General features: G+C 40.4%; 1 protein-coding gene across 9 annotated transcripts; it reads right to left on the reverse strand.

Annotated features, from left to right (window-relative positions):
* LOC118280311 (uncharacterized) lies at window positions 1-27601 on the reverse strand. Of its 9 annotated transcripts, XR_007706558.1 has the most exons (16): window positions 27204-27593; window positions 25885-25995; window positions 25524-25643; window positions 25220-25387; window positions 24534-24623; window positions 24151-24258; window positions 22755-22904; window positions 21993-22061; window positions 21170-21385; window positions 17101-17199; window positions 15534-15737; window positions 14816-14875; window positions 12606-12767; window positions 11634-11824; window positions 10878-11324; window positions 1-1000 (listed from the first exon to the last, which is right to left on the reverse strand). XR_007706558.1 is itself a non-coding variant. In XM_050701922.1 (15 exons), the coding sequence occupies exons 2-15, from the start codon at window positions 25937-25939 to the stop codon at window positions 1324-1326; spliced, it is 1815 nt and encodes a 604-aa protein (XP_050557879.1). In that variant the 5' UTR covers window positions 25940-25995; window positions 27204-27601; the 3' UTR covers window positions 1-1323. The 9 variants fall into 9 exon arrangements, 8 of the variants coding, with proteins under 8 accessions (XP_050557879.1, XP_050557880.1, XP_050557878.1 ...); XM_050701922.1 differs by lacking the exons at window positions 10878-11324; window positions 11634-11824 and adding an exon at window positions 1762-1952 and having other exon boundaries at window positions 1-1449; window positions 21993-22058; window positions 27204-27601; XM_050701923.1 differs by lacking the exons at window positions 10878-11324; window positions 11634-11824 and adding an exon at window positions 1762-1952 and having other exon boundaries at window positions 1-1449; window positions 24163-24258; window positions 27204-27600.
* Window positions 27602-27881: the final 280 nt, after the last annotated feature.

Here is a 27881-nt window from a genome sequence, read left to right on the forward strand (position 1 = left end):
CAAGCTATATGTATAAAACCGTTTAATAAAAATATAAAACTTAAATTTAAAGTACTCTTAACAATATAAATTTCGATAATGGTGGACAGTATGTCTAACTAGACTAGCCCACTACGCAGGAGATAGGTATTGTAATATGCGCTAGTGTATGCGCAAACACAGTTGCACTCTCTGTTCCCTCACTCTCTGATCGATGGCACGGCAGACCGACATAGAACATACATCGACATACATCAGGGAGAGGTCAGACGGGTGTAGATATGTCGCAGTAAGATAGATAAAACATAAGTTAATCATTATAAAATTCTCAAATATGTTTGGGAATAAATAAGATTTAATTTACTTCACTACAATATGATGATAATTTGATACAATATGGCTTTGTTGAGACAAACCCTAAATATATTAATAACAGTAAACTTAATCTAGTAATACATATACGTATATCATTTAATTCCTAGTGAGATAGTAATGAATCGCTTTCGTATTGCGAGGTATGTTCCGGTATATACTTATATTTGAGGGGGAAAATCATCGAATGACTTCTCTCGTCATCGCAGTCCCCTTCGCTCCGCACCTTGGCTTGTATCAGTGCCGGACGCGAGAGGGCGCCGTCGCCGACCACATCCCTGAGGACACGGCGGTGCTCAGCCCACGCAGGGCAGACCGCAACCGTATGTTCCACCGTGTCCTCCGGGCAGTCTTCGCAGTGATGACACCCGCCCAATCAAAAACAGGAACCTACCGAAGCTCCCATGTCCGGTAAGCACCTGTGTCAGGCGGTAGGTGAGGACGCCGTGGTGCCTCTCTAGCAACTCCTCAAAGAGGGGACTTACCGCTGCAATGACAGCGAGCACAGCCCTCGGTTGCGACAGTCGTTGCTGCCATTCGGCCATGAGATCGCGCCGGAGCTCATCCCGCCACGCATTAATCTGGCGCGGCAGTGGAGTTTCGCCCCGTGACGCGTGTCGGTGTGCAAACCAAAGACACGCGCGAGCACCTTCGCCTCCAAATCCCACGGCGGTAGTCCGGCAATAATTATATCCCTTTTTTTTTTTTGAGGGTGGAAAATCATCCAATGACTTCTCCCGTCTTGGGCGAGGCGAGAGGGAGTGTCAGACTCTTACTGACTAAAAACCACTCCGTTCCTTCTCCTGCCCGTCGAGCCGGAGCCCCGGTAAACCCGCTAGGTAGTCCGCACCTCCGGAATAAGTATATCCCTAGGGATGTAACTATATTACGGATTTATCTATCTTACTGCGACACGGCGGGGACAGGTAGGTTTAATCCGTCTGTGAACTGTGTGTGATTTCGCGGTATTTTTTACCGGTGTCTATGCAATACACCAATTATTTCTGCATAAGGTGATTCGTTGGTTCGTACTACCACTCGAGTATCATTCCTTGGTTCAATAGCTAATTCTGCATACAAAACCTTTTCAGTGGTGCCCTGTAAAATTAATTTGTTTTAATAAACTAGATTCCAACAATCAAGCCATTTCTTTTAATACCCATCATACAGATAATTCTGGATATTTTTTAGGAGTGTATAATTAAGTATACAAATGGGATAAATGGAACCGTCGCTAAATTGCAGCCTAGGCGAACGATTGTTTTTAATGTAAATTAACCAGATTACCGATATATTAAAGAAGGGCTAAATTAAAGGCAGGTGACATTCCAAATAATAAAGACCCAAACAATGAAACAAACAATCGGGGCAAGCTAAATAAAAATAAACTATATAACTATTTCTACTTACATAAGTCTCCAATTGAAGCATTTGTTGTGATTGCGACGAATTTCGTCGTTTTTTGAAGTATAATCCGAGTATTAGTAGCAGAATGACGACAATCAATAGTGTCGGTAGGATTACGTAGAGTCCTATGCCTGTGGAACTTTCTGCTTCGTCCTGGTTATCTTTCAGAGGCGATGTTGTCGTGTTTGGAGTGCCTGTTGGAATAATGTAAGACATAAATATTATTTAGGTCCGTTGGGTGAACGTGTTCTAGAGTGGAGACGTGGGTGGGCTCGACCACGGCCTCACAGAAAACCGACGTGAAACAACGCTTGGGTTGTGTTTCGTTGTGTGAGTGAGGTTACCGGATGCCCAAGTCGCCCCTTCCCAATCTTCCTAATCCCCGATTCCCGAACAATAACCCTTAAATTCCTAACCTCCCCAAAACGCAGGCAACGCACTCTGGTGTTTCAAGTGTCCATGGGCGGCGGCGATTTCTTACCATCAGGTGATACGTCTGCTCGTTTATGTTTCGTATTTCCCGTCGTCCCGTGTTTCATAAAAAACAGGGCGCCCTCCAGCTAAGTGGAGTGGCGATATCGGCGAGGTGGCTGATAGTGGTTGGAGATGTAGAGCTGTAAATCGAGCTCAATGACGTGTCATTGGAGAGGCCTATGTCCAGCAGTGAACGAGACCAGGCTGATGACGATGAATACATAAAGATATTTATTATGTTAAGCGGTTTACTGGGTTCAGTCCATCCCCATTAGTTTTACAAGGGGGGTGCTGTATTTTTGCTCACCAGATGGCACTAGTGTGAACCTCTCGTTCTTCGTCCAATAGAGAATTAACATTGGACGTTCAATATTTGAAAGTTGCAGTGATTGGACAAAAAAATCTCTTGCTAAATTTGTGCCATCTCGTGACCAAAAAAACCGTAACCTCCCATTTACATTATTTCGTTAATATTTATAAATTACAAAATTACCTGGCATGGATGTTTGGGACAGGGAAGAAATGATTTTAATATCCCGTATCAAAGTCCCGGGATCTTCGAAAGAAATGCAGCAGACTTTGTGTGCAGAGTTTTTGTTATAATGCATTCGTTCAATAATTTCGTCGTTGGGATGAATTAAACGTATAATTGCGCCTGAAAATTTAATACCTAGTTAAAGTTTCAAGTAAAAACTAAAACTAAATTAAAGTACACCACACCCTGTGGTGGAGACTCCACCACAAAAGTAAATTCTCGTGAGTAAGCCGTTATTATGAAAAACCGGCCAAGTGCGAGTTGGACTCGCCCATGAAGGGTTCCTTAGCAGCTAGTAGATGACATAATATAAAAGATATAAAATAACTTGGTTTTACATAGTATTTTTTTTATGTTAAATGGGCCGACGTTTGGCCGCTATCTCGCCTGATGGTAAGTGATGGTGCGGCCTACGATGGAGCACGTCTGCCCATAAGCAACCTATTCAATCAGACTTTGAAGACACCCAGGTTATACCCATCAGGAAACACAGACTCCGGCAAGGAGCGGAACGGATACATTTCGGAAAGTAGGAGCCAGCGGAAATTGATCCATTTGGCAGAGAATAGACACGCCTGGGTTTTGGTAGCATTGAACTTGACCAAGTTGGCGTCACCCCAATCGGAGGCCGCCTTCAAGGACGAGTTCAACCGTTCGACCATTGACTCTCTTAGAGACTGGATCTGTGTTCCGCTAGTCCGTGCATCGAACACATACCTTTCAACAACTGTGCTGTTATATGCATACCCAAAGATACCGGGCTTAAGCAGGTCGTTGATGTGCAGCAAAAAGTGCGTTGCTGAAAGTACTGACCCCTGAGGGCTCCGGCGTTGATGCCAAATTGGTCAGACGAGCAGCCATCGATGACTACTCGAATTGACCGATCTCTCAGGAAGTCTGCAATCCATCTGCACAGATCAGCGGGAAGTCCATACGCAGGAAGCTTGCCGATAAGGATGTCGTGCCACACCCTGTCAAAGGCCTTAGATATATCGAGCGAAATGCCGATCGCTGAGGAGGTCTTTACGTTACCTTCAAGGTATGCCAGGAGCCTGTTGTTAAGCACACGTTCGACCGAGATAGGTCGGTCGGTAATTATTAGGGTCGGCACGACTACCTTTTTTGGGCACAGGCTGCACGTTGGCCAGCTTCCATGCAACCGGCACTTGACCCGTCTCCATGGAAAGGCGAAACAGACGTGTCAGGATTGGAGACAACTCAGGCGCACAGGTTTTTAAAACCACGGCTGGGATTCCGTCGAGTCCACTGGCCTTGTTCACGTCGAGATTACGCATCCTCGTCTTATATACCTCCTTCTGTCGGATGCGAATTTTCGACATTTTCGTCTCGCAAACGTTATGTAGGTTCCGTAGCCAAATGGCAAAAAACGGAACCCTTATAGATTCGTCATGTCTGTCTGTCCGTCCGTATGTCACAGCCATTTATTTCCGAAACTGTTGGGCCTACATAGTTGAAATTTTGTAGGTTGATGTATTTCGGTAACCGCTATTCGAATTTTGAAGAAAAATTAATAAATTTTAAAATTAAACTCCATACATGGAACTGATTAAAAAATTTTTTTCAGCTAATATCTGTGATGGGTGTCTATGAATAGGTCTTTAAAAATATATTAAGGTTCCTAAAACCACTTTACGTTAAAATCAATCGTTTGAAAGTTAGACGCTTCCAAAGTCGAAAAAATTGTGTCCCCCCCTCTAACTTTTAAAATAAGAGAGTGAGAAAACTGAAAAAAATATGTGCTGTAGATTTCAATGGAAACTATCAACGAAAATTGGTTTGAATGAGATATCATTATTAGTTTAAAAAAATTAAACATTTTAAAACCACTATGTTAAAAAGTTATTTTATAACTTTTATGTTATGTCATCTACTTGCTGTTACGGAACCCTTCATAGGCGAGTCCGACTCGCACTTGGCCTGTTTTTTACATAAAACGTATCAGTCACTTTTGAGTATAAAATGTACCTAGGTACTCTTATTTCAAACCAATATACCGTATAAAGTACTAGTTTCCGCGAGAAAATAAAAAATACGTGTCTAACATTTAAAAAAATACCGTTTTTTATACAACTAGGCGGACATATAAATAACAATTAGTCCCTATTCATTTACTGTGTCTTTGTATAATAATACGTTGAAAATGCTTACGTGTTGCGCATTCGGAATAAGAAGGTATAGTTGTATTCATCACAATATCCTTCAATGTATCTGAAATAGAAATAAAAAAAAATACATATATTGAAAATGAACATGGTTTCGCGAGAATGCTTACACAGCGAAAGACAATACGGGAACAGGAAGCCTGACGCCTACTGTAGTTTTGCTCACCAGATAGCGGTAGTGTGCGCGTATCGGTCTTCTTCTAATAGGGAATTAACTAGTGGACGATCTTTGGACGTTTAATATTTAACAGCTGCTGTGATGGACAAAAAACCTCTTCCTACTTTTACGCCATCTCATAAGCAAAAAAACACCTAGCCCCAATTGTCTCCCATCACTAAAGACCGGCAATGCACTTGTGGTGTACATGGGCTGCGCCGGTTGCTTACCATCCGGTGCTGCCTGCTCGTTTGCTGCAAAAAAGTTGACTTTTATATACATCTTTTTTTTCTGCCGTTGCGTGCCCGGCTTTTACCAGCTTACGAACTCTTTCTACTTTATTCACTAAGAAGTAAATTTAAATCCGCTCGACATAAGCTGAACAATTAACTACCAGATTTTAAATTAAAGTCATTTTACCTAACGACATTGTCCACGACTGTGTAGTCTAAATCCATATATTTTGAGCTGGCTGGGCTGCTTTTTCGGGGTTAAAGTGCGTGAATGCATTTGAATGCGTATCTAGATAAAAATAAAAATAACTTACTGTATTGTCCTGTTTTATTTTTAACGTCTGGTATATTTATACTGTATGTATTTTGAGCTGTGTTAACTTTTGTAGTTCTGTGATTTATATCTTCGCATTTTATTTCAGTATTATTATCAAATTTATAGATTTTCATACTCAAATCCAGTGATTTGGTTTCATACGACCATAATATTTCTTGTTCTTTTTTAGTACTTTTGTAGTCTGAAATGGTTTAAATATCCGGTACGAAATATGGTATCATTTTGTCTTGGAGGTTTTTTTTTTTGAGGGGGGAAAATCATCCTATGGCTTCTCCCGCCTTGGGCAAGGCGAGAGGGAGTGTCAGACTCTTACTGACTAAAAACCGGACATCGTCTCGCGATCCCCTACGCCCGGAGTGTCTCTCGCGAAGGCTGGGGCGTGAGGAGGTTTTTTCTCTCACGCGCCCCGCCTCCTCCTTAGCTAGCATGACTGCTTCGCAGAAGGAGGAGATGGCATCCTTGAGGACTTGGCGGTGCTCAGCCCACGCAGGGCACACAGCCACCGTATGTTCTACCGTGTCCTCCGGGCGGTCCTCACAGTGACGACACCCGGGCGTTTCCTCCCGCCCAATAAGGAACACGAACCTACCGAAACTCCCATGTCCGGTAAGCACCTGCGTCAGGCGAGGACGCCGTGGCGTCTCTCTAGCCACTCCTCACTCTAGCCACTTTTGGAGGTAAGTTTAAGTATTGCGTGTTTTTCTCATTATGTATTTCTCAATTTAACTTTCAAAGTCAAAATAGTTTATTACAATTAGACTACAAAGGGACTTTTGAACGTAAAACAAAATATTAAAAGTGTCAGTCGATAGCATTGTAATAATATAAAGCACTTAATTTAATTATTTCTACCATTGTAACTGCAATTAACCTAACCTAAATGTAATATCTAGTTCTTAGATTTATATAGAAACCGCAAGATCTAAAGGCGTTTAATCATGTTTTTAGTTATCACTAATAGAGCAGCAATAGAATGCTACATTTGGCATGCCTGTACACTATATTTTTGGTGGGGCAAAGCTCTATAGAGATTCTGGCAATGTCATTTATGAATGAGAGTGTGATTATTTTTGAATATTTTATTGTATTGAAAAGTTTTAATAATTTACTTTTGACCCAGTCATCATCCCTATTGTGTCAGAATGGTCGATCATTGAGCAATGCAAGAGGGAAGGAGCTATACAACCTACATAGCTCCGTCCCTCCCGCACCAAAAAATGATCGACCATTCTGACACAATTGTAACATTATAATAGCAGACTAAGGCCCCTGGTTTGTTGGCTGCAATAGTCCTGTCAGTGATGATAGACCGGTCTCAGTATAATGTGATATGGCCGTTGTCTAGAGTTGGGACTTGTATTATTTACTTTGTAATTATCCTACTGTAATCGCTCAGGTATCATCTTGTAGCGCAACGGTTATAGGTAATAAACTAATTTGACAAAGTATACCTTATTTATGTGAGTAAGCCGTTATTTTTATTTTACTTAATTGAAATTTAACGGAAAATACCGGCGTATGATCATTTGGCGAAGATAACTAACTCCCTCTGTAAAGATTTTTTCAATTTAACTACATGTATATAGGTAAAGTATCGAAAATCCGACACTCAAGGATATTTGAAAAAGTGATATTGTAAATACTTTTATATAAGTAAGAGGTAAGTTATTTGTAAAAATAAAGTTTATTGTGTTTTGTTATGGCGAGCTTTTTATTTCAACATTTTCCACAAACGTGGTAGACAATGAATAGACTTCTAAAAAGGAGGTTCACCTTCACCGAGATGAATGCTGTAACATTCAAAATTCGATAACCGGGATTCTGGACGGATTATTCGCAGGCAACCCTATACTACCGTGTTCGTAATGAAATAATCTTTATTTTTATATAAATTTTATTTAATAAACAGACCGGTGCAAAATGCTAGTTGTCAATTTACGGGTTCCCTCTATCTGGCAGAATTTTAATGCTCCGAAATTTGTTTGGCAACACACTTGGCAGAATCTTCTTTAAACGAACATACATATGGCATAAAAATCATTTAATATTATTATTGTTTTGCCGAATGTTTATATGTCCGAATTTACAAAGGCATACTTTTAAGATGGTAGAATTTTATTTGGCATAATTACTTTTGGCAAAGCTTAATTTTGCATAATCGTTAAATCGTTTCACATAACGTTTATTTAGAGCGACGATTGTTTGGTAGAATATCATTTGGAATAATTATTAGGCATAATTATTGTCCTTTTTATAAAGTGTAATCATATTCTTAACCTTAAAATATTGTCTTAAACAGTCAATATGTTGTACTACAAAAGTTAGTGAAGTGACAGAACCGATTCGCTGCAAAACCGACTGCACGTAGTCTTGTTTGCCCTACCCCTAGAGTGCAATTTAAAATCGCGTAAACGCGGAGGGGCGAGGCGGCCCGCGGGCTGAGGAGCAGGCGGCTACGAGCTAACCGCCGCTGGTGAGGCTGGCCGGCCAACAAGCTGAAGCTGCGGTGGTGAGCGAAAGCCGTCTGCGACGATTAGTGCGCGTGGGACCGCCGGAGCCTCGCAGCGCCGGAGCCGTGACAGAAACCATGCTTGCATTGCATGCTTGCTTGTATGCTGCATGCTTGCTTGCTTGCATGCTGCATGCATGCTTGTTTGCATGCTGCATGCTTGCGTGATAGATGAGTCTTTCAATTATTATGGACATGAAAAGTATGCCAAAAGATGATTTTAACTTGTGAACTTTCTGAGATACGATGATTCTACTTTTTAATTATTATGGCTATGAAATTTATGCCAAAAGACGATTGTGAACAGTGAACATTCGGCAAAATGATGGTTCTACCTTTCAATTATTATGGGTATCAATTTATGCCTAAAGATAATTCTGACTTACAAAATTATGCGTTTTAATGTATTACAAATGATGGTATACCAAATGATTTTCTGCGAAATGAAGTTTCTGCCATGCGTTGTTATGCAACATAAAATTATGATCAAAAAAATTCTACTAATAAAGGTAGACCCGTTTGATTGCATTCATAGAAACACGGTCAATTGCAGCTGCAAACCTATCCAGAGAGTAGATTGTGTGATTTACCTAGGGGTTAAAGATGACGAGCATTTTCCTGGATTGATCATCATCATTACTTGTGCAATAAACTTAGAACTACCTATATTAAGTAAATTTTACCACCTAAGTTATAGAGTCCCTAGCAGTACATAAAGAGTATTATATAAATGTATGGTGGAGTCACATTGAATGGACATTCAAAACCTACCTGAAAAACTTAGAGTTTTAACCTGTACCTTTTTAATAAATAATCTAATATTAATTCGTTGCATATTTAAGTTACTGTAAGTTTATTAATTTTAGATCGTCGTCTCGAGCACAGCTTTCATATTGGGAGGTCTTCAGTATGAAATCCTGGTGAATTTTAAGTGGGGCGAAAATGTATAAACATTGATTAATCCCGATTCCTTTTCCCATCCAAACTGCCTCTCATCCCATATTCAAATTTGTCGCGTAATTCTCCGAACGTGGGCGGTTAACCTATCAGTGCGCGGGCCCTGTGCGAACCCCGACAGTGAAAAATAAAAACTATTGAGTGTCGCTTGAATATGGGCGCGTGTGCGGAAAAAAATTAAGTTTCAAACCTCGCTAGTTGTTCACTGACTGTCTGATTTTCGATCAATACCTAAAAGACTGAGGGAATAAACAGAAAAAAATTGTGTTAGTTGGTGAAAAGACTGAGCGGCCGGCGTCCTCTCAAGAAGCGCGCCCCGTCGTCGGTGATCCCCATCAACTTCCTACATATCCAGGTTAGTTTGTGTTTTTTTACTGCTGATAGTCACGGAATTTCCTCAAGACTGCTATAGGGGAAATGTATGTATGTATGTTTGTGTGCGACTATCTCGCGTTTGTGGGATTTTGATGCGGTTTTCAGCATATCATTTTTGGTTTAAGAAATATTACGAGTATAAAATGGAGGTTACTGCCTTAAAGTGAAGGTGGTAAAGAAAATTGAAGGCGGTTACTTTTATCTTAGGAATATAATAGCCACTATAACTCCAAAACCAATGACTTTTAACCGAAGTCGTAAAAGTTATTAAGTTTTATTCTGCATAAGAATACTAACCTTTTCTTACAGGGGTATCTTATTCCTATTGAGAGGTGGGCCCAACATTAATCATAGTTCTTTGACCCAAACAAGCAAACAAACGGGGCAAGCTATTGTATAAAACCGTTTAATAAAAATATAAAACTTAAATTAGAAGTACTCTTAACAATATAAATTTCGATCACGGTGGACAGTATGTCTAACTAGACTAGCCCACAACGCAGGAGATATTGTAATATGCGCAAGTGTATGCGCAAACACAGTTGGACTCTCTGTTCCCTCACTCTCTGAACGATGGCACGGCAGACCGACATGATCAGAGAGAGGTCCGACGGGTGTAGATGTCGCAGTAAGATAGATAAAACATAAGTTAATCATTATAAATTGTCAAATATGTTTGGGAATAAATAAGATTTAATTTACTTCACTACAATATGATGATAATTTGATACAATATGGCTTTGTTGAGACAAACCCTAAATATATTAATAACAGTAAACTTAATCTAGTAATACATATACGTATATCATTTAATTCCTAGTGAGATAGTAATGAATCGCTTTCGTATTATTAGGTATGTTCCCGTATATAATTATATTTGAGGGGGGAAAATCATCGAATGACTTTTCTCGTCATCGCAGTCCCCTTCGCTCCGCACCTTGGCTTGTATCAGTGCCGGACGCGAGAGGGCGCCGTCGCCGACCACATCCCTGAGGACACGGCGGTGCTCAGCCCACGCAGGGCAGACCGCAACCGTATATTCCACCGTTTCCTCCGGGCAGTCTTCGCAGTGATGACAGCCGCCCAATCAGAAACAGGTACCTACCGAAGCTCCCATGTCCGGTAAGCAACTCCGTCAGGCGGTAGGTGAGACGCCGTGACGCCTCTCTAGCCACTCCTCAAAGAGGGGACTTACCGCTGCAATGACAGCGAGCCCAGCCCTCGGTTGCGACAGTCGTTGCTGCCATTCCGCCATGAGATCGCGCCGGAGCTCATCCCGCCACGCACTAATCTGACGCGGCTGTGGAGTTTCGCCCCGCGATGCGTGTCGGTGTGCAAACCAAAGACACGCGCGAGCACCTTCGCCTCCAAATCCCACGGCGGTAGTCCGGCAATAATTATATCCCTTTTTTTTTTGAGGGTGGAAAATCATCCAATGACTTCTCCCGTCTTGGGCGAGGCGAGAGGGAGTGTCAGACTCTTACTGACTAAAAACCACTCCGTTCCTTCTCCTGCCCGTCGAGCCGGAGCCCCGGTAAACCCGCTAGGTAGTCCGCACCTCCGGAATAAGTATATCCCTAGGGATGTAACTATATTACGGATTTATCTATCTTACTGCGACACGGCGGGGACAGGTAGGTTTAATCCGTCTGTGAACTGTGTGTGATTTCGCGGTATTTTTTACCGGTGTCTATGCAATACACCAATTATTTCTGCATAAGGTGATTCGTTGGTTCGTACTACCACTCGAGTATCATTCCTTGGTTCAATAGCTAATTCTGCATACAAAACCTTTTCAGTGGTGCCCTGTAAAATTAATTTGTTTTTATAAACTAGATTCCAACAATAAAGCCATTTATTTTGATACCCATTATACAGATAATTCTGGATAATTTTAAGAGTGTGTATACAAATGGGATAAATGGAACCGTCGTCGCTAAATTGCAGCCTAGACGAACGATTGTTTTTAATGTAAATTAACCAGATTACCGATATATTAAATAAGGGCTAAATTAAAGGCAGGTGAAATTCCAAATAATAAATTTGACCCAAACAAAGAAACAAACAAACGGGGCAAGCTAAATAAAAATAAACTATATAACTATTTCTACTTACATAAGTCTCCAATTGAAGCATTTGTTGTGATTGCGACGAATTTCGTCGTTTTTTGAAGTATAATCCGAGTATTAGTAGCAGAATGACGACAATCAATAGTGTCGGTAGGATTACGTAGAGTCCTATGCCTGTGGAACTTTCTGCTTCGTCCTGGTTATCTTTCAGAGGCGATGTTGTCGTGTTTGGAGTGCCTGTTGGAATAATGTAAGACATAAATATTATTTAGGTCCGTTGGGTGAACGTGTTCTAGAGTGGAGACGTGGGTGGGCTCGACCACGGCCTCACAGAAAACCGACGTGAAACAACGCTTGGGTTGTGTTTCGTTGTGTGAGTGAGGTTACCGGATGCCCAAGTCGCCCCTTCCCAATCTTCCTAATCCCCGATTCCCGAACAATAACCCTTAAATTCCTAACCTCCCCCAAAAAGCCGGCAACGCACTCTGGTGTTTCAAGTGTCCATGGGCGGCGGCGATTTCTTACCATCAGGTGATACGTCTGCTCGTTTATGTTTCGTGTTTCCCGTCGTCTCGTGTTTCATAAAAAACAGGGCGCCCTCCAGCTAAGTGGAGTGGCGATATCCGCGAGGTGGCTGATAGTGGTTGGAGATGTAGAGCTGTAAATCGAGCTCACTGGCGTGCCATTGGAGAGGCCTATGTCCAGCAGTGAACGAGACCAGGCTGATGACGATGAATACATAAAAATATTTATTATATTAAACGGTTTACTGGGTTCAGTCCATCCCCATTCCCCATCAGTTTTACAAGGGGGGTGCTGTATTTTTGCTCACCAGATGGCACTAGTGTGAACCTCTCGTTTTTCGTCCAATAGAGAATTAACATTGGACGTTCAATATTTGAAAGTTGCAGTGATTGGACAAAAAAATCTCTTGCTAAATTTGTGCCATCTCGTGACCAAAAAAACCGTAACCTCCCATTTACATTATTTCGTTAATATTTATAAATTACAAAATTACCTGGCATGGATGTTTGGGACAGGGAAGAAATGATTTTAATATCCCGTATCAAAGTCCCGGGATCTTCGAAAGAAATGCAGCAGACTTTGTGTGCAGAGTTTTTGTTATAATGCATTCGTTCAATAATTTCGTCGTTGGGATGAATTAAACGTATAATTGCGCCTGAAAATTTAATACCTAGTTAAAGTTTCAAGTAAAAACTAAAACTAAATTAAAGTACACCACACCCTGTGGTGGAGACTCCACCACAAAAGTAAATTCTCGTGAGTAAGCCGTTATTATGAAAAACCGGCCAAGTGCGAGTTGGACTCGCCCATGAAGGGTTCCTTAGCAGCTAGTAGATGACATAATATAAAAGATATAAAATAACTTGGTTTTACATAGTATTTTTTTATGTTAAATGGGCCGACGTTTGGCCGCTATCTCGCCTGATGGTAAGTGATGGTGCGGCCTACGATGGAGCACGTCTGCCCATAAGCAACCTATTCAATCAGACTTTGAAGACACCCAGGTTATACCCATCAGGAAACACAGACTCCGGCAAGGAGCGGAACGGATACATTTCGGAAAGTAGGAGCCAGCGGAAATTGATCCATTTGGCAGAGAATAGACACGCCTGGGTTTTGGTAGCATTGAACTTGACCAAGTTGGCGTCACCCCAATCGGAGGCCGCCTTCAAGGACGAGTTCAACCGTTCGACCATTGACTCTCTTAGAGACTGGATCTGTGTTCCGCTAGTCCGTGCATCGAACACATACCTTTCAACAACTGTGCTGTTATATGCATACCCAAAGATACCGGGCTTAAGCAGGTCGTTGATGTGCAGCAAAAAGTGCGTTGCTGAAAGTACTGACCCCTGAGGGCTCCGGCGTTGATGCCAAATTGGTCAGACGAGCAGCCATCGATGACTACTCGAATTGACCGATCTCTCAGGAAGTCTGCAATCCATCTGCACAGATCAGCGGGAAGTCCATACGCAGGAAGCTTGCCGATAAGGATGTCGTGCCACACCCTGTCAAAGGCCTTAGATATATCGAGCGAAATGCCGATCGCTGAGGAGGTCTTTACGTTACCTTCAAGGTATGCCAGGAGCCTGTTGTTAAGCACACGTTCGACCGAGATAGGTCGGTCGGTAATTATTAGGGTCGGCACGACTACCTTTTTTGGGCACAGGCTGCACGTTGGCCAGCTTCCATGCAACCGGCACTTGACCCGTCTCCATGGAAAGGCGAAACAGACGTGTCAGGATTGGAGACAACTCAGGCGCACAGGTTTTTAAAACCACGGCTGGGATTCCGTCGAGTCCACTGGCCTTGTTCACGTCGAGATTACGCATCCTCGTCTTATATACCTCCTTCTGTCGGATGCGAATTTTCGACATTTTCGTCTCGCAAACGTTATGTAGGTTCCGTAGCCAAATGGCAAAAAACGGAACCCTTATAGATTCGTCATGTCTGTCTGTCCGTCCGTATGTCACAGCCATTTATTTCCGAAACTGTTGGGCCTACATAGTTGAAATTTTGTAGGTTGATGTATTTCGGTAACCGCTATTCGAATTTTGAAGAAAAATTAATAAATTTTAAAATTAAACTCCATACATGGAACTGATTAAAAAATTTTTTTCAGCTAATATCTGTGATGGGTGTCTATGAATAGGTCTTTAAAAATATATTAAGGTTCCTAAAACCACTTTACGTTAAAATCAATCGTTTGAAAGTTAGACGCTTCCAAAGTCGAAAAAATTGTGTCCCCCCCTCTAACTTTTAAAATAAGAGAGTGAGAAAACTGAAAAAAATATGTGCTGTAGATTTCAATGGAAACTATCAACGAAAATTGGTTTGAATGAGATATCATTATTAGTTTAAAAAAATTAAACATTTTAAAACCACTATGTTAAAAAGTTATTTTATAACTTTTATGTTATGTCATCTACTTGCTGTTACGGAACCCTTCATAGGCGAGTCCGACTCGCACTTGGCCTGTTTTTTACATAAAACGTATCAGTCACTTTTGAGTATAAAATGTACCTAGGTACTCTTATTTCAAACCAATATACCGTATAAAGTACTAGTTTCCGCGAGAAAATAAAAAATACGTGTCTAACATTTAAAAAAATACCGTTTTTTATACAACTAGGCGGACATATAAATAACAATTAGTCCCTATTCATTTACTGTGTCTTTGTATAATAATACGTTGAAAATGCTTACGTGTTGCGCATTCGGAATAAGAAGGTATAGTTGTATTCATCACAATATCCTTCAATGTATCTGAAATAGAAATAAAAAAAAATACATATATTGAAAATGAACATGGTTTCGCGAGAATGCTTACACAGCGAAAGACAATACGGGAACAGGAAGCCTGACGCCTACTGTAGTTTTGCTCACCAGATAGCGGTAGTGTGCGCGTATCGGTCTTCTTCTAATAGGGAATTAACTAGTGGACGATCTTTGGACGTTTAATATTTAACAGCTGCTGTGATGGACAAAAAACCTCTTCCTACTTTTACGCCATCTCATAAGCAAAAAAACACCTAGCCCCAATTGTCTCCCATCACTAAAGACCGGCAATGCACTTGTGGTGTACATGGGCTGCGCCGGTTGCTTACCATCCGGTGCTGCCTGCTCGTTTGCTGCAAAAAAGTTGACTTTTATATACATCTTTTTTTTCTGCCGTTGCGTGCCCGGCTTTTACCAGCTTACGAACTCTTTCTACTTTATTCACTAAGAAGTAAATTTAAATCCGCTCGACATAAGCTGAACAATTAACTACCAGATTTTAAATTAAAGTCATTTTACCTAACGACATTGTCCACGACTGTGTAGTCTAAATCCATATATTTTGAGCTGGCTGGGCTGCTTTTTCGGGGTTAAAGTGCGTGAATGCATTTGAATGCGTATCTAGATAAAAATAAAAATAACTTACTGTATTGTCCTGTTTTATTTTTAACGTCTGGTATATTTATACTGTATGTATTTTGAGCTGTGTTAACTTTTGTAGTTCTCTGATTTATATCTTCGCATTTTATTTCAGTATTATTATCAAATTTATAGATTTTCATACTCAAATCCAGTGATTTGGTTTCATACGACCATAATATTTCTTGTTCTTTTTTAGTACTTTTGTAGTCTGAAATGGTTTTAATTAGGTAATGGTTTTATAAAATATCCGGTACGAAATATGGTATCATTTTGTCTTGGAGGTTTTTTTTTTGAGGGGGGAAAATCATCCTATGGCTTCTCCCGCCTTGGGCAAGGCGAGAGGGAGTGTCAGACTCTTACTGACTAAAAACCGGACATCGTCTCGCGATCCCCTACGCCCGGAGTGTCTCTCGCGAAGGCTGGGGCGTGAGGAGGTTTTTTCTCTCACGCGCCCCGCCTCCTCCTTAGCTAGCATGACTGCTTCGCAGAAGGAGGAGATGGCATCCTTGAGGACTTGGCGGTGCTCAGCCCACGCAGGGCACACAGCCACCGTATGTTCTACCGTGTCCTCCGGGCGGTCCTCACAGTGACGACACCCGGGCGTTTCCTCCCGCCCAATAAGGAACACGAACCTACCGAAACTCCCATGTCCGGTAAGCACCTGCGTCAGGCGGTAGGTGAGGACGCCGTGGCGTCTCTCTAGCCACTCCTCACTCTAGCCACTTTTGGAGGTAAGTTTAAGTATTGCGTGTTTTTCTCATTATGTATTTCTCAATTTAACTTTCAAAGTCAAAATAGTTTATTACAATTAGACTACAAAGGGACTTTTGAACGTAAAACAAAATATTAAAAGTGTCAGTCTGTCGGTCAGTCCTTAAGTAATGCTATTTGCACTTTCCAAGGTGTAGATTACTTTTTTAATCAGATTTGTGAATCTTGGTTTACATTAAAGAGATGGAAAAAAATAACCTTGAGGACAATAAAATAATACTATATGGAGGTGACCAGTCCCAGCCCGTTTACGAACATGACACATACATCAGCACAGCTCGAAACAACCATTTAGAATAATAATCATAATAATTTGGTAAATATACAAAACGCGAACTTGCTCCCACCGCGAATAGTCATGAATCGTGCCGAGATTTTGATACTTAATTTCGATTTTGTAGTTTGTTTTTTCCAGCTCTGAAAACGTCAATGTTTTATTGTTTGTGACCAGTCTGGTGTTGCGGGGTGTCCATCGGTGGCGCCCATCGCTTACCATCAGGTGATCCGTCTGCTCGACCGGAGCGATACCACAGCCTCACAGCTCAGCAGCAACAACGCTTGTGTTGTGTGCAACCGTATGTGTGAGGTTACCGGAGACTCAATTCATCCCCGCTCCATTCTCTTCTATCCCCAAACTCCAATGCTCAAACCCCTAACCTGAAAAAGGCCGGCTACGCACCGGCTACTACATTTAACTCCTTTGGTGTTGCGAAGGTCTATGGTATATGATGCTGATCGTTTACCGCTTACCATCAGGAGATCTGTCTGCTTGTTTGCCGGCAAAAAAATATAGTACTTACTTTTAGTAATAACTTGTGACCATTTAATTTTGTAATCGGGTGTTTCCGGGCACGTGCATTGCAAAATATAGTCTTTCTTCATTGTGCACATAGGTTTGTCTGAAACAGTAATGTAACAATATTGTAACAAAATCCTTGCTTTGCAGTTGCACACAATCATATTTTTTGTACAATCCATGAAGCGATTACAATAGCAGCAGATACCATAATACTTTATTCTTATTTTTTTTAAAACGTTGCCCCACACTAGGATTTTCTCCTGGGTCGTGGGTGCATTTACAAACATACAATGTTCACATACACATGACACCCAGACCCGAAACAATTTGTGGATCACACAAGGAGTTGCTCCGTGCGGGAATCGAACCCGCTACACATTGCGCGGCAGCCGGTTGCCCAGCCACCGCAATAACCGTGCAATCGATAATGGATGATAAGTGCAGAAAGCATTCCTTAGGTTACTGTACAAAAAGTTATTTGGGTACTATCCTTTTCTATATCCCACCAAGTTTCTAATAGGAATGTTAAAATTTAATTCTTTGGAACTGAGACGAAATTACTCTCTTATTATATCAGCCTGTAGTACATTGTGCGGGCAGTCTGACTGTCACGAGTTAGTGGCACAGGTGGTACGGCTATTTGTGCCTGCAGTACTACAATATCAGCTTAGGCCACCCATTACTGACTGTCCCAGCAGCCCGAACAGTCGCGCATACAAATTCTCCACTTGTTCGAACATTGACGATGATCAATGCTCTCTTGATGTCTGCACCAGAGTGTGATTTGTTCGCAGCGAGATGGAAGGATGTATGTCATGAATGTTTAAGATTTTGTAAGAAGATGGATGGCTGATGAATTAGTTTTAAGTAATTAAAATTATTAGATATACTTTTTATATCACTGTAAAATTATGCATGATTTTTGTACTAAATAAATGATAATGTGATTGTGTTGTGCCCTGTCCATTCAAATGGTATTACAGTAAAAAGGTGTAAGGTAGCGCTCAGAAAGTGGCACATTGAAGCGTAGACAATTGGCAACGTTTTTTGGGTTAAGTGGCCAAATGACAACAAACGGAACACTTATAGGTTTGTCAAGTCTGTCTGTCTGTCCGTCCGTCCGTCCGTATGTCACATCCATTTATTTCAGAAATTTTTGTTCCTACATCCTTGAAACTTTGTAGGTTTATGTATTCTGGTAATCGCTATTCGAATTTCGAATAAAAATTAATAAAAAAAAATAAAGGTCCTACTCCATACATGGATGACATGGATCTGATTAAAAAAATATCTTCATCTAACCTATCCGTGATGAGTGTCTATGGATAAGACTTTAAAAAAGACATTAAGGTTCCTAAAACCATTTTTCGTCAAAATCAATTGTTTGAAAGATCGCTTCGAAAGTGGAAAAATTATTTATTAAAATTATTGAGAGTGAGAAAATTCAAAAGAATATAATATATTCCGTAGATTTCAATGGAAGCTTTCAACGAAAACTGTTTTGAACAAGATATCATTATTAATTTTTAAGAAATAATTCATTTTCGAAAAACTAAAATATAACTTTGTCATTCATACAAACACTATGTAAAACCAAGTTATTTTATATATTTTCTATTATGTCATCTACTAACTGCTACGGAACCCTTCATGGGCGAGTCTGATTCGCACTTGGCCAGTTTTTGTGACCGCTAGATGGAAAATAGAGTTGGTTGGTTTGTAACGTCCCGTACTTACTGGTGTCACGCATTATGTTAAAGGAAAATTCAGTTATGACATCACCTCTTTGTACTTGCTTCATCGTAGTAATCATAATCATCAGCCTATAACTGTCCCTTTGTTGAGCAAAGGCTCTAAGTCTCAGGCGGAGACGGTTTGAACATTATAATCACTACGCTGACTCAATGATGAAGCAATTTCAAACTGGTAATTCGAAATTATAAACAAGTCCAGATTTCCTCACGATGTTTCCCTTCACTATTAGTAAGTGGTGTGTACCCCGTTATGGCGATGTGTGTGTATACCTATGTTAAAATACACCTTACGGAGCAAACGCATTTATGACTTCAATTTAAATCACATAATGATTTGTTATCATCATCATTTTGGCTGAAAATTTGCGAAATAGGCACAGTAGTTATTTTTTTTATGGGACAAGCCCGCCACAACCTCCCATACCGTTGCAACTCCTGTAAGCCAGAATCTACAGTAGATATAAACATGAACACATCGGAACACTGAAGTCCGGCGCGTCCCAGGGAAATGAATGACTGTTTTGGATCCCGCAACGAAACAAATCAGAAGATGTTATTAGAGGAGAAGAAAAAGAAAACGATAGTTTCCACTTCCCTCGGTGAATTTAATGCAGGAGACAGAATGACTTAAGTCTTAAGGCACAAAAGAGACTGCACAACTGGGAGAAGCCCAGTCGCCGGCACCACAGAAATTTGACTTAAAACTAAAATACTAAATACTCAATACTCAATACTCAATACTTTATTGCATGCCATAATGTGTACATAAAAACAGTTGGTATGTTAAACATAATCATAATCAACATAATGGATCCTATGCGTGAGCTGTTATACTTGCTTCCAATAATAGGTATGGCAAAAACGCCTAAACGCACGGAAATTTGCTCGAGACTCCACAAGGTCCGTGTAATAAACTACACCTGATGAAACAATTAAATTATCCAACATAGTGTTACGCTCAGATTGCCAGAGATCACACTCCCAGAGTATGTGATGGGCGGATTGCTCATGTTGCAACTCCGCTGTCGAACATTGGCACCATGGTGAATCAACGAGTTTAAATGAGAACAATTTGCTTTTAAAGTTGCCATGGCCAGTAAGAAATTGGGCAACACAGTGATCCACCTCCAACCTTGTCCTCTCCGGTCGCTCATGCACGGATGGAAAGAACTGATAGAGGTGGCGGCCCTTGGTAGAAGATTCCCATCTACACTGCCACTCAGTCAGAAGTTCATCCCAGACGTCCGTTAATGGCTTAAAGCAATCTAGCAATTTTGTTTCAATCACGTTTTGCTAGAAAGTTTGCGGAAAAGTTAGGTCTCGCATTATAGTACATGGCAGCACGTCGCTGCACCTCAAGATCGACTGGAAGTAGTCCCGAGAGCGCAGGCAGGGCCTCTGTGCTAGCCGTCCTATAAGCCTTACACAGAAAGATCAAGGCTAGACGCTGACCTTGGAGAAGCTTCCGCCGCACCGCGCCCACTGTGGCCCTATCCGCCCATACCGGTGCCCCGTAGCACACGCATCCCAAATATGTTGCTCCGTAGATGGTCCTGAGCGTAAGAAAATAGAGACCCCAGGTAGCCTTCGAAATTCGCGTGAGCGCATAGAAATTGTTTTTGGCTTTCTCACTAATAGCCTTAATATGTTCAATAAAAGAAACGTTTTTTTCTAGGACTAGACCGAGATAGCAGACCGACTCCTTACGTTTGACGGGAACGTTATTGAATTGCACAGTAGTTAAGCCAAAAAGTGCATTTTTCTATTTGAGCTAATTTAAACACTGTTTCTTTACACATCATAACTACGGAATTGCAACAATCGCTCCCCATGTCCGTAGTAATCCTAGACAACCTACAACATTACATATCTTCTGTGGTCAAGGTCTCTACGTTTAATACTTGATTTGTTAAATTATTTAGTTTATTTGAATATTTCCATTTTTAGTTTTCGGTATTTTGCTGAAATATTTAGTTTTATTATGCTTTTGTGGTCGAATACTACTTGTATATACTTTATGTATATGTATACAAAAAAGTAGTTAGTCACCGTAATGGAGGCTATATTTAGGCAATTTTTAACTGATTTGACTAGAGTAATAACTACCACGTCCTTATAGAATTTGTTTTAAACAACGCCTGCGTTGTATTTCACCATGTGAGTGGTTACCGGAGACAGTCTCCCATTTCCAATCCTCTAACATATCCAATATCACCAAAATGCCAGCAACACACTTGTAACTCCTCTGGTGTTGCGGGTGGCGGTGATTGCTTACCATCTGGTTTTTCAACGTATATTTCACAAAATTATACTTACTAGTTTTTTGTATTTGCGTGGGCTTTATACGAATTTGTGTAAATTGGTCCACTATTCTTTCTACGATCACGTCGGCGCCATACTTAGAAATCTTGTATTGGACACAACAAAATAAAATGTTTACTAGATCAATCGGCTTAGTCCAGTTTAGAGACTTCCTATCATAAGTGTAGATCTTTGAACAATTGTAATACAAAGCGCTGATTCTGCTTTCAGCTGTGAATTTAAAACAAAAATAAAAAAGTTAATTTAAAAAACTAAAAAACCCAACTGCGATTCTTTATTTATAATATGAAAATGAAAAAAAACCCTAAAACAAGAAAGTCATCGTAAATTGAAGCAGTCGGGACCCATTCTAAACATGAAGACGATTAGTGAGGGCATATAGGTACGGTTGGCTTTCTAGAATGGGTTTTTTAGTTTTTAAATTAACTTTTTTATTTTATTTTTATTTTATTTTTATATTTTAATATATCTAGTGTCACTCTCACAGTAAATAGGAATCAAACGACCCCAATTAAACTAAAATCCGTAGAGTCGTTTTGGCTAGAGAGTGAGAAATATTCGAATTTGGCGCCAAAAATCCGCCAGTTTCTCTTTTTCAGCGTATTCTATGACAAAACAACATTTACTGCGAAATTATGTTATATAAAATACATACAGAATATTTGTGTTGTGTAGGTATGTAGGTAGGTGCATCTTTGTAACTGCTCTGGTGTTGTGGGTGTCCATGGGCAGCGCCGATTGCTTACCATCAGATGATTCGTCTGTAGGTTTTCTGATCTCTTCCATAAAAAATGTGAATAAAAGATTTTGATCTTACCCCCTTTGCAGGTAAATGAGTAGGAAGTCTGGTTTTCATCAATATATGATGTTTCCAACTCGTAATCTTCTGTAACAAACGTTCATAATAATATTTATATAAACCCCGCTAAGCTTGTTTAAATATAATTCGGCGTACGTAGTTTAATGGCCCAACTAAACCGACTGAGTTGACTGCATTTATACTTTTTTCTTCAAAAACCTGATTACAACTATTGTAAATTTATCGTTTTACCACTTAAAATGCACATAGGTGCGAAGTGAATACCAATTATATAACACGAGGTAGTTACTGTAAACCGTTGAGGAGTTCCCTCGACTGACTGTCGGCTCCATCATCGGGTCGAATCCAGACCCTTGTAATTGTAGTGTTTAAAAATCTTTATTGAAAAACATAATAGACGCTCATATTCTTGAGCAGCATTCCGCAACACACGACGCGGAATGCGCGACGCATAATAAAATTATAATAGACGCAATACTCGCCCCTACAATTTTCGAAAGTTCCCTTCGGTTTCCCTAGGATTTCATCAGACCCTGACCTGGTGAGAATGGGACCCCCTGGGGAGTATAATATTTCGAACGAAAAAGTTATTTTGGTAATCGATTCATACAAATTGGTGAACAAATAAAAAAAAGAAACAAATATCGGAACATAGTACCTTCTCCTCTTTTGAAGTCGATATAACCTATCGTAGCTAAGGGGCTCCTTAAAATATAGGAAAGGTTTCTTTTATTAATAACTTTTTAACTATTAACCGACCTGCTTTCTCCACGGGTACTGACACATTGTAATACTTCTTTGAAAATTCTGTTTCCATTGATAGCTGAGTGTTGTTGTCAAATTTATACATTTTCATTTTCATGTAGCTGTTTCCTTTTACTTTAGTCGAAGGTAAACTAACACTGGATTCTGTAAAACAAAGATAATACATTTTCAAATCAAAGTCATTTATTTTTGGTCCTTTACGTAACTGCTCGGGTAACGGAATGGTGATTAAACAACAGCCGCTAACCCCAACCCGCCTAAACGTAAAAATAATGTCTCACTCAGTCAGTTCAGTCTCTAAGAAGTAATACGTAATGTATTTTTATATATATAACGGCTTTACATATTTATTTTCTACCAATGAGGCCCTTTATATCTTATATCCGTATAATGTAGATAATTGTGGAACAAATTGATTAGGTACTCATATAATGTTGTATGGAAATCGGTGTTTCGTTGTGTGAGTGAGGTTACCGGAGGCCCAATTACGGTCCCCCAGCAAGTCTTAAATTTCTAACCCTCAAAAGGCCGGCAACGCACTTGTAACGCCTCTGGTGTTTTGGGCGGTGGCGATTGCTTACCATCAGGTGATCCGCCTGCTCGTTTACTGGCTTATAAAAAAAGAAAACAAATATCAGATTGATTTGTCATCAGGAAGGGGGTACAATTCCAATTACTAAAGACTCAAACAAACAAACAAAATGGAACAACGAAATTAAACCGTTAAAAACAAAGAAGTTCAATGAAGCAGTTAATAGTTATCGAAATATTATATAACTCAAAGGCGACTGACTGACATAGTGATCTATCAACGCACAGCCCAAAGCAATAAACGGATCGGGCTTAGAATTTGGCATGCAGGTAGATGTTATGACGTAGGCATCTGCTAAGAAAGGATTTTGGTCAATTCTACCCTTAACTTCTTCATATGTCGTGGGTACGTTTATAAACATACAATTTCACATATAAGTACATGACACCCAGACCCGGTTCAACATTCTGTGGAACACACAAATAGTTGTTCCGTGCGGGAATCGAACTCGCGACACGTTGCACTGCAGCCAGTTGCCCAGGCACCGTGCTAACTGTGCAGTCAAACACATATCTAATGGGAACGGGCACTGCACTACGCTTGTAACCCCCGTGGAATTGTTTATTTAACTCTTTATCTTCATGTAAATAAACCACGGAAATAAATTTAATTCACAGTAAACATAACTTGGATACCGAATCGATTGTGATAACGTGTACCACAGCCGTAGAATAGTATAAACTTGGAAAAGACTAATGAAAATCCCAAATTCTCCCAGAAACCATTATTCCACGTAGACGAAGTCCCTTTGACTTCCTGCCTGCCCTTTTGGCGAAGGCTAGTAGTTATATATATTACCATCATTAGGACCTATGTAATGCTGAGACCATGCCACCTCCGAATGGCCAATGTTACCAGAGAAACAGGTCAAAGTCTCATCTTTCATATCACATTCCAAACGTGAATCTGTAATTATAAAAAAAAAGTTAAATAAAACAGTCGGTTTACTACCACAGTCTGGCTTAGTACGAGTATGTTTCAATCCTTAATGACGTCTCGGACAAAAGTTTGGGCCATTTTGACAAAAATGACAATTTTCTTCACTGACGTTTGGGACAGAATTGCCCACTGCTCGCTGCTTTTAGTGCAATAGTTTGTTCAGAACAAACTATTGTTCAGAACAAACTATTTCAGGGTTTGCACAGAAAATGTGGTTATAAATGGTAATAGAATATACATACCATCTTCGCATCTGTTCTTGAAATCTACTTTTATTGAACAATAGTTTTTATCATAATGATTCAGACATTGTTCCCGGAATTCAGATCGTCCTGAAATAATAAACACTTCATTTATATTTTTGACCATAGCGTAACATTTTCCCATGCGACCACTCGGCCATTGGGGCAATCCGCAAAAATTAAGTAAAAACGTATTTATTGTCGAGTGATTGGAAAATATGTAGTCAACAAGATTTATTTGGGTTGATCACTATCACCCGAATTTTATAACCAATTCAAGTTCAAAATCTCCTAATTGATCTTTGATTTTGACATAAACTCCATACAACTAATGTCAAATTCGATCTAACACGCAGATTTTGGATCGAGATCGGTTATTAAAGTCGGCTGTTAGAAAACAATCTGTTTCATTTTCAGCGAGGAGTAATCACAAATAGTGAAATGACTCTCTTTCTCTCTTAACTCTTCTATCCCACTGCTAAGGAAAGGCCTCTTCTCACTTTATGTCTCTTATCATTATCCCAATGTACACTCCGCAAGGCACTTGTGACTGCTCTAGTGTTGCGGGTGGGTTGCATGGGCGGCAGTGATCGCTTACCATCCGATGACTCGTCTACTCGTTCCATAAAAAACAAGACACGTTTGGGTTGTTGGAGTAAAGGAGCAAGTATAGAAATAGTACTTACCATCCAAACCTGTACTCTGTGTGCCATTTAGAATATTAAATATAGCGCAAGTTTGCCCGTTATTTTTGATCTCTAAATCAAGCACTACATTTTTTACATTTAGTTTAGTTTTTACATTGTGTGTTCCATTCTTGGGTGTTATGTGTGATATGTTTAGTCCATGTCGGTCTGTGGACGATAAAATTAAAATCTTTTTATCTCTTGGCTGTTTTGCTAAATACAATTAAGTCAGCATAAAGTGTCGATTGGAATTAAGATCCCAGACTGGTCTAAATTGAGTACTGCAATGTGGATTGCCACTAACCTGTGCGTATATGAAGCAGATACTGGGTGATGTCAGAAGGTACATTTTCCAATACTATATTTAGGTTTAAGAAGTCGTTCTCCAAGTATTTGAAACTGACAGGACTGTGCAGAATGTGTTCTGTAAAAAGAAAAATTTAACCAAAAACTTTGTGCCGAGGCTGTTTCTATGCTGGAGCACGCTCCGGTCAGTTGACGTTCCATCACATCATGAGAGTGAGGGAACAGAGAGTACGCCTGTATGAGCACATCCTTGTGTACTGTAATATCTCCTGCGCTAGCTAGTCTAGTTGAGGCGGACTGAGTGTGAGTGACGTCGACCTTAGTGGCTATCATTATGTATCAGACACACAGATACTTACGGCCACATACATTCACTGCCAGTGTTGTGAAGAAAACTAGTTGAAAACTGATCATCTTTAGTAACTTGCTTTATCTGAAGACGTTCTAGCTGGCAGTAATGTCAGGCATATCTGCGGGAAAAGGTATCGTCATAAGTTAATGTTCACATATAAACAGCAGTTCATATAGTGTATATGTCCAGTCAACAAGACACGTACACAGTCCCATTTTATAAAATGTGGGAAAATATACTTATCCTGCTGTTACATAATCGTAGGTACTTATATTCAACAGCATGATAAATACTTATTATTGTATAATAGTTCGAACCACTTTTAATGAAGATAGCGTTGTCGGTACCCGGAGCTGTAGACTGCCTAGTGGGGTACCGGGGCTCCGGGCTCCGGCTCGAAAAGGTAGACAGGGGGTGGTGTTTAGTCACTTAGAGTTGACACTTCCTCTCGACTTGCCCAAGACGCGAGAAGCTATTGGACGATTTAACCTCTTCATTCGTTAGTAAACTCATTTTAGTGACTTTTGTACGCATTTCATGATTCCTTGTTGGCATGTATTGCGCCACTACATAGACCAAGAGTTTATTTTTAATTTTGTACATTTGTTATCCTGTATTGGATATTACTGGCCGATTCCGATTTTAGGACATAATATTGGGCACTGCACGGCTTCTATCTTTGCCTTGAAGCAACTTTCTAGTGTATACAGGGTGACTTTGAATTCGACGTATCCCTTTCGGGAGGTGATAGTACAACTAATTTCCTACAAAATGACCCGAATGACTCGAATTGATAATAAAAAATAAAATTACAAAAATTCTATTAATAAAAAAAAATGACTTCTCATGCCTTGGGTGAGGCGGGAGGGATCCCGCCTCACCCAAGGCGTGTCAGACTCTTACTAACTAAAAATCACCCCGTTCCTTCTCCTGTTTTGAGCCAGAGCCCCGGTAACCTTTTACGTTGTCCGCAGCTCCGGATCAAGCATCAGCCCTACTGAGCCCCATCTGTGGTGGTCTGGTAAGGCGCGCGCGGAACGCGACGCGCCGTACGCACGGGTCTGGTTCTGGTCGGGCGGCGAGCTACCCTTGCTCGCTGTCCGCAGACCCGCACTTACGGTGGCCAGAGATCGTCACGCGATCCCTGACGCCCGGAGTGTCTTCTACCAAACGGGTCCAGCAATTTTCGAGTTTAAGCGAGACTAAGGTACAGAAATTATTTATCATTTTTGTATACGAGTAAGATTTTGTTCAACAATTGCTAAACGACTACGTTAAGTAACCATTGAATGACTGAGTAGGTTTATCTGTTAGATGGGCACTTACCAACTTTCCAATCCGGACACAAATCATTCACACTCTTCAAATTACATCACAAGTAACACAAAATTGTCTGCACACTGCAATGGAGTTATTAAGTTTTGTGAAATTAATTTTAAGTATTTGGTAATACGGTACACTATTCTTACATTATAAAACTTTAGTTGTGTGTAAATTGTATTTATTCGGGCACCATTACGCCAGCAAGTGCTGCTATTAATAACATGGTTAATTGTGGTGACTATTTTTCCTGTTTCGTCTACTGTCTGATTCATTGCGGTTTCAAACTTTAATAAACTAACTACTCCCGCTGTTTCACCCTGTTGTCGCCGCTGCTCTCGACGTGCTGTTTTATTGCTTATAGCCTTTCTCGATAAATTGACTACACAGTATAAACATAATTATTCAATTCGAACCAGTAGCACGGATGTCAGTAGTTTCGGAGATAACTGCTGTCTGACAAACAAAGTCTTTAGTAGGTCAGTAGTAAAAAAGCAATAGAGGTTACGAGTAGATACTGATACTGCCATTATATGCACCTAACGCCTACCTATGACTGCCTCATTGGCCGAGTGGTTGCAAGTGCGACTGCCGGGCAAGGAGTTTCGGGTTCGATTCCCGGGTCGGGCGAAGTATTACTGGGCTTTTTTCGGTTTTTCGAAAAATTTCTCAGTAGTAGCACGG

The sequence above is a fragment of the Spodoptera frugiperda genome, chromosome 21 (assembly GCF_023101765.2).
Source record: "Spodoptera frugiperda isolate SF20-4 chromosome 21, AGI-APGP_CSIRO_Sfru_2.0, whole genome shotgun sequence".
Lineage (NCBI taxonomy): Eukaryota > Metazoa > Arthropoda > Insecta > Lepidoptera > Noctuidae > Spodoptera > Spodoptera frugiperda.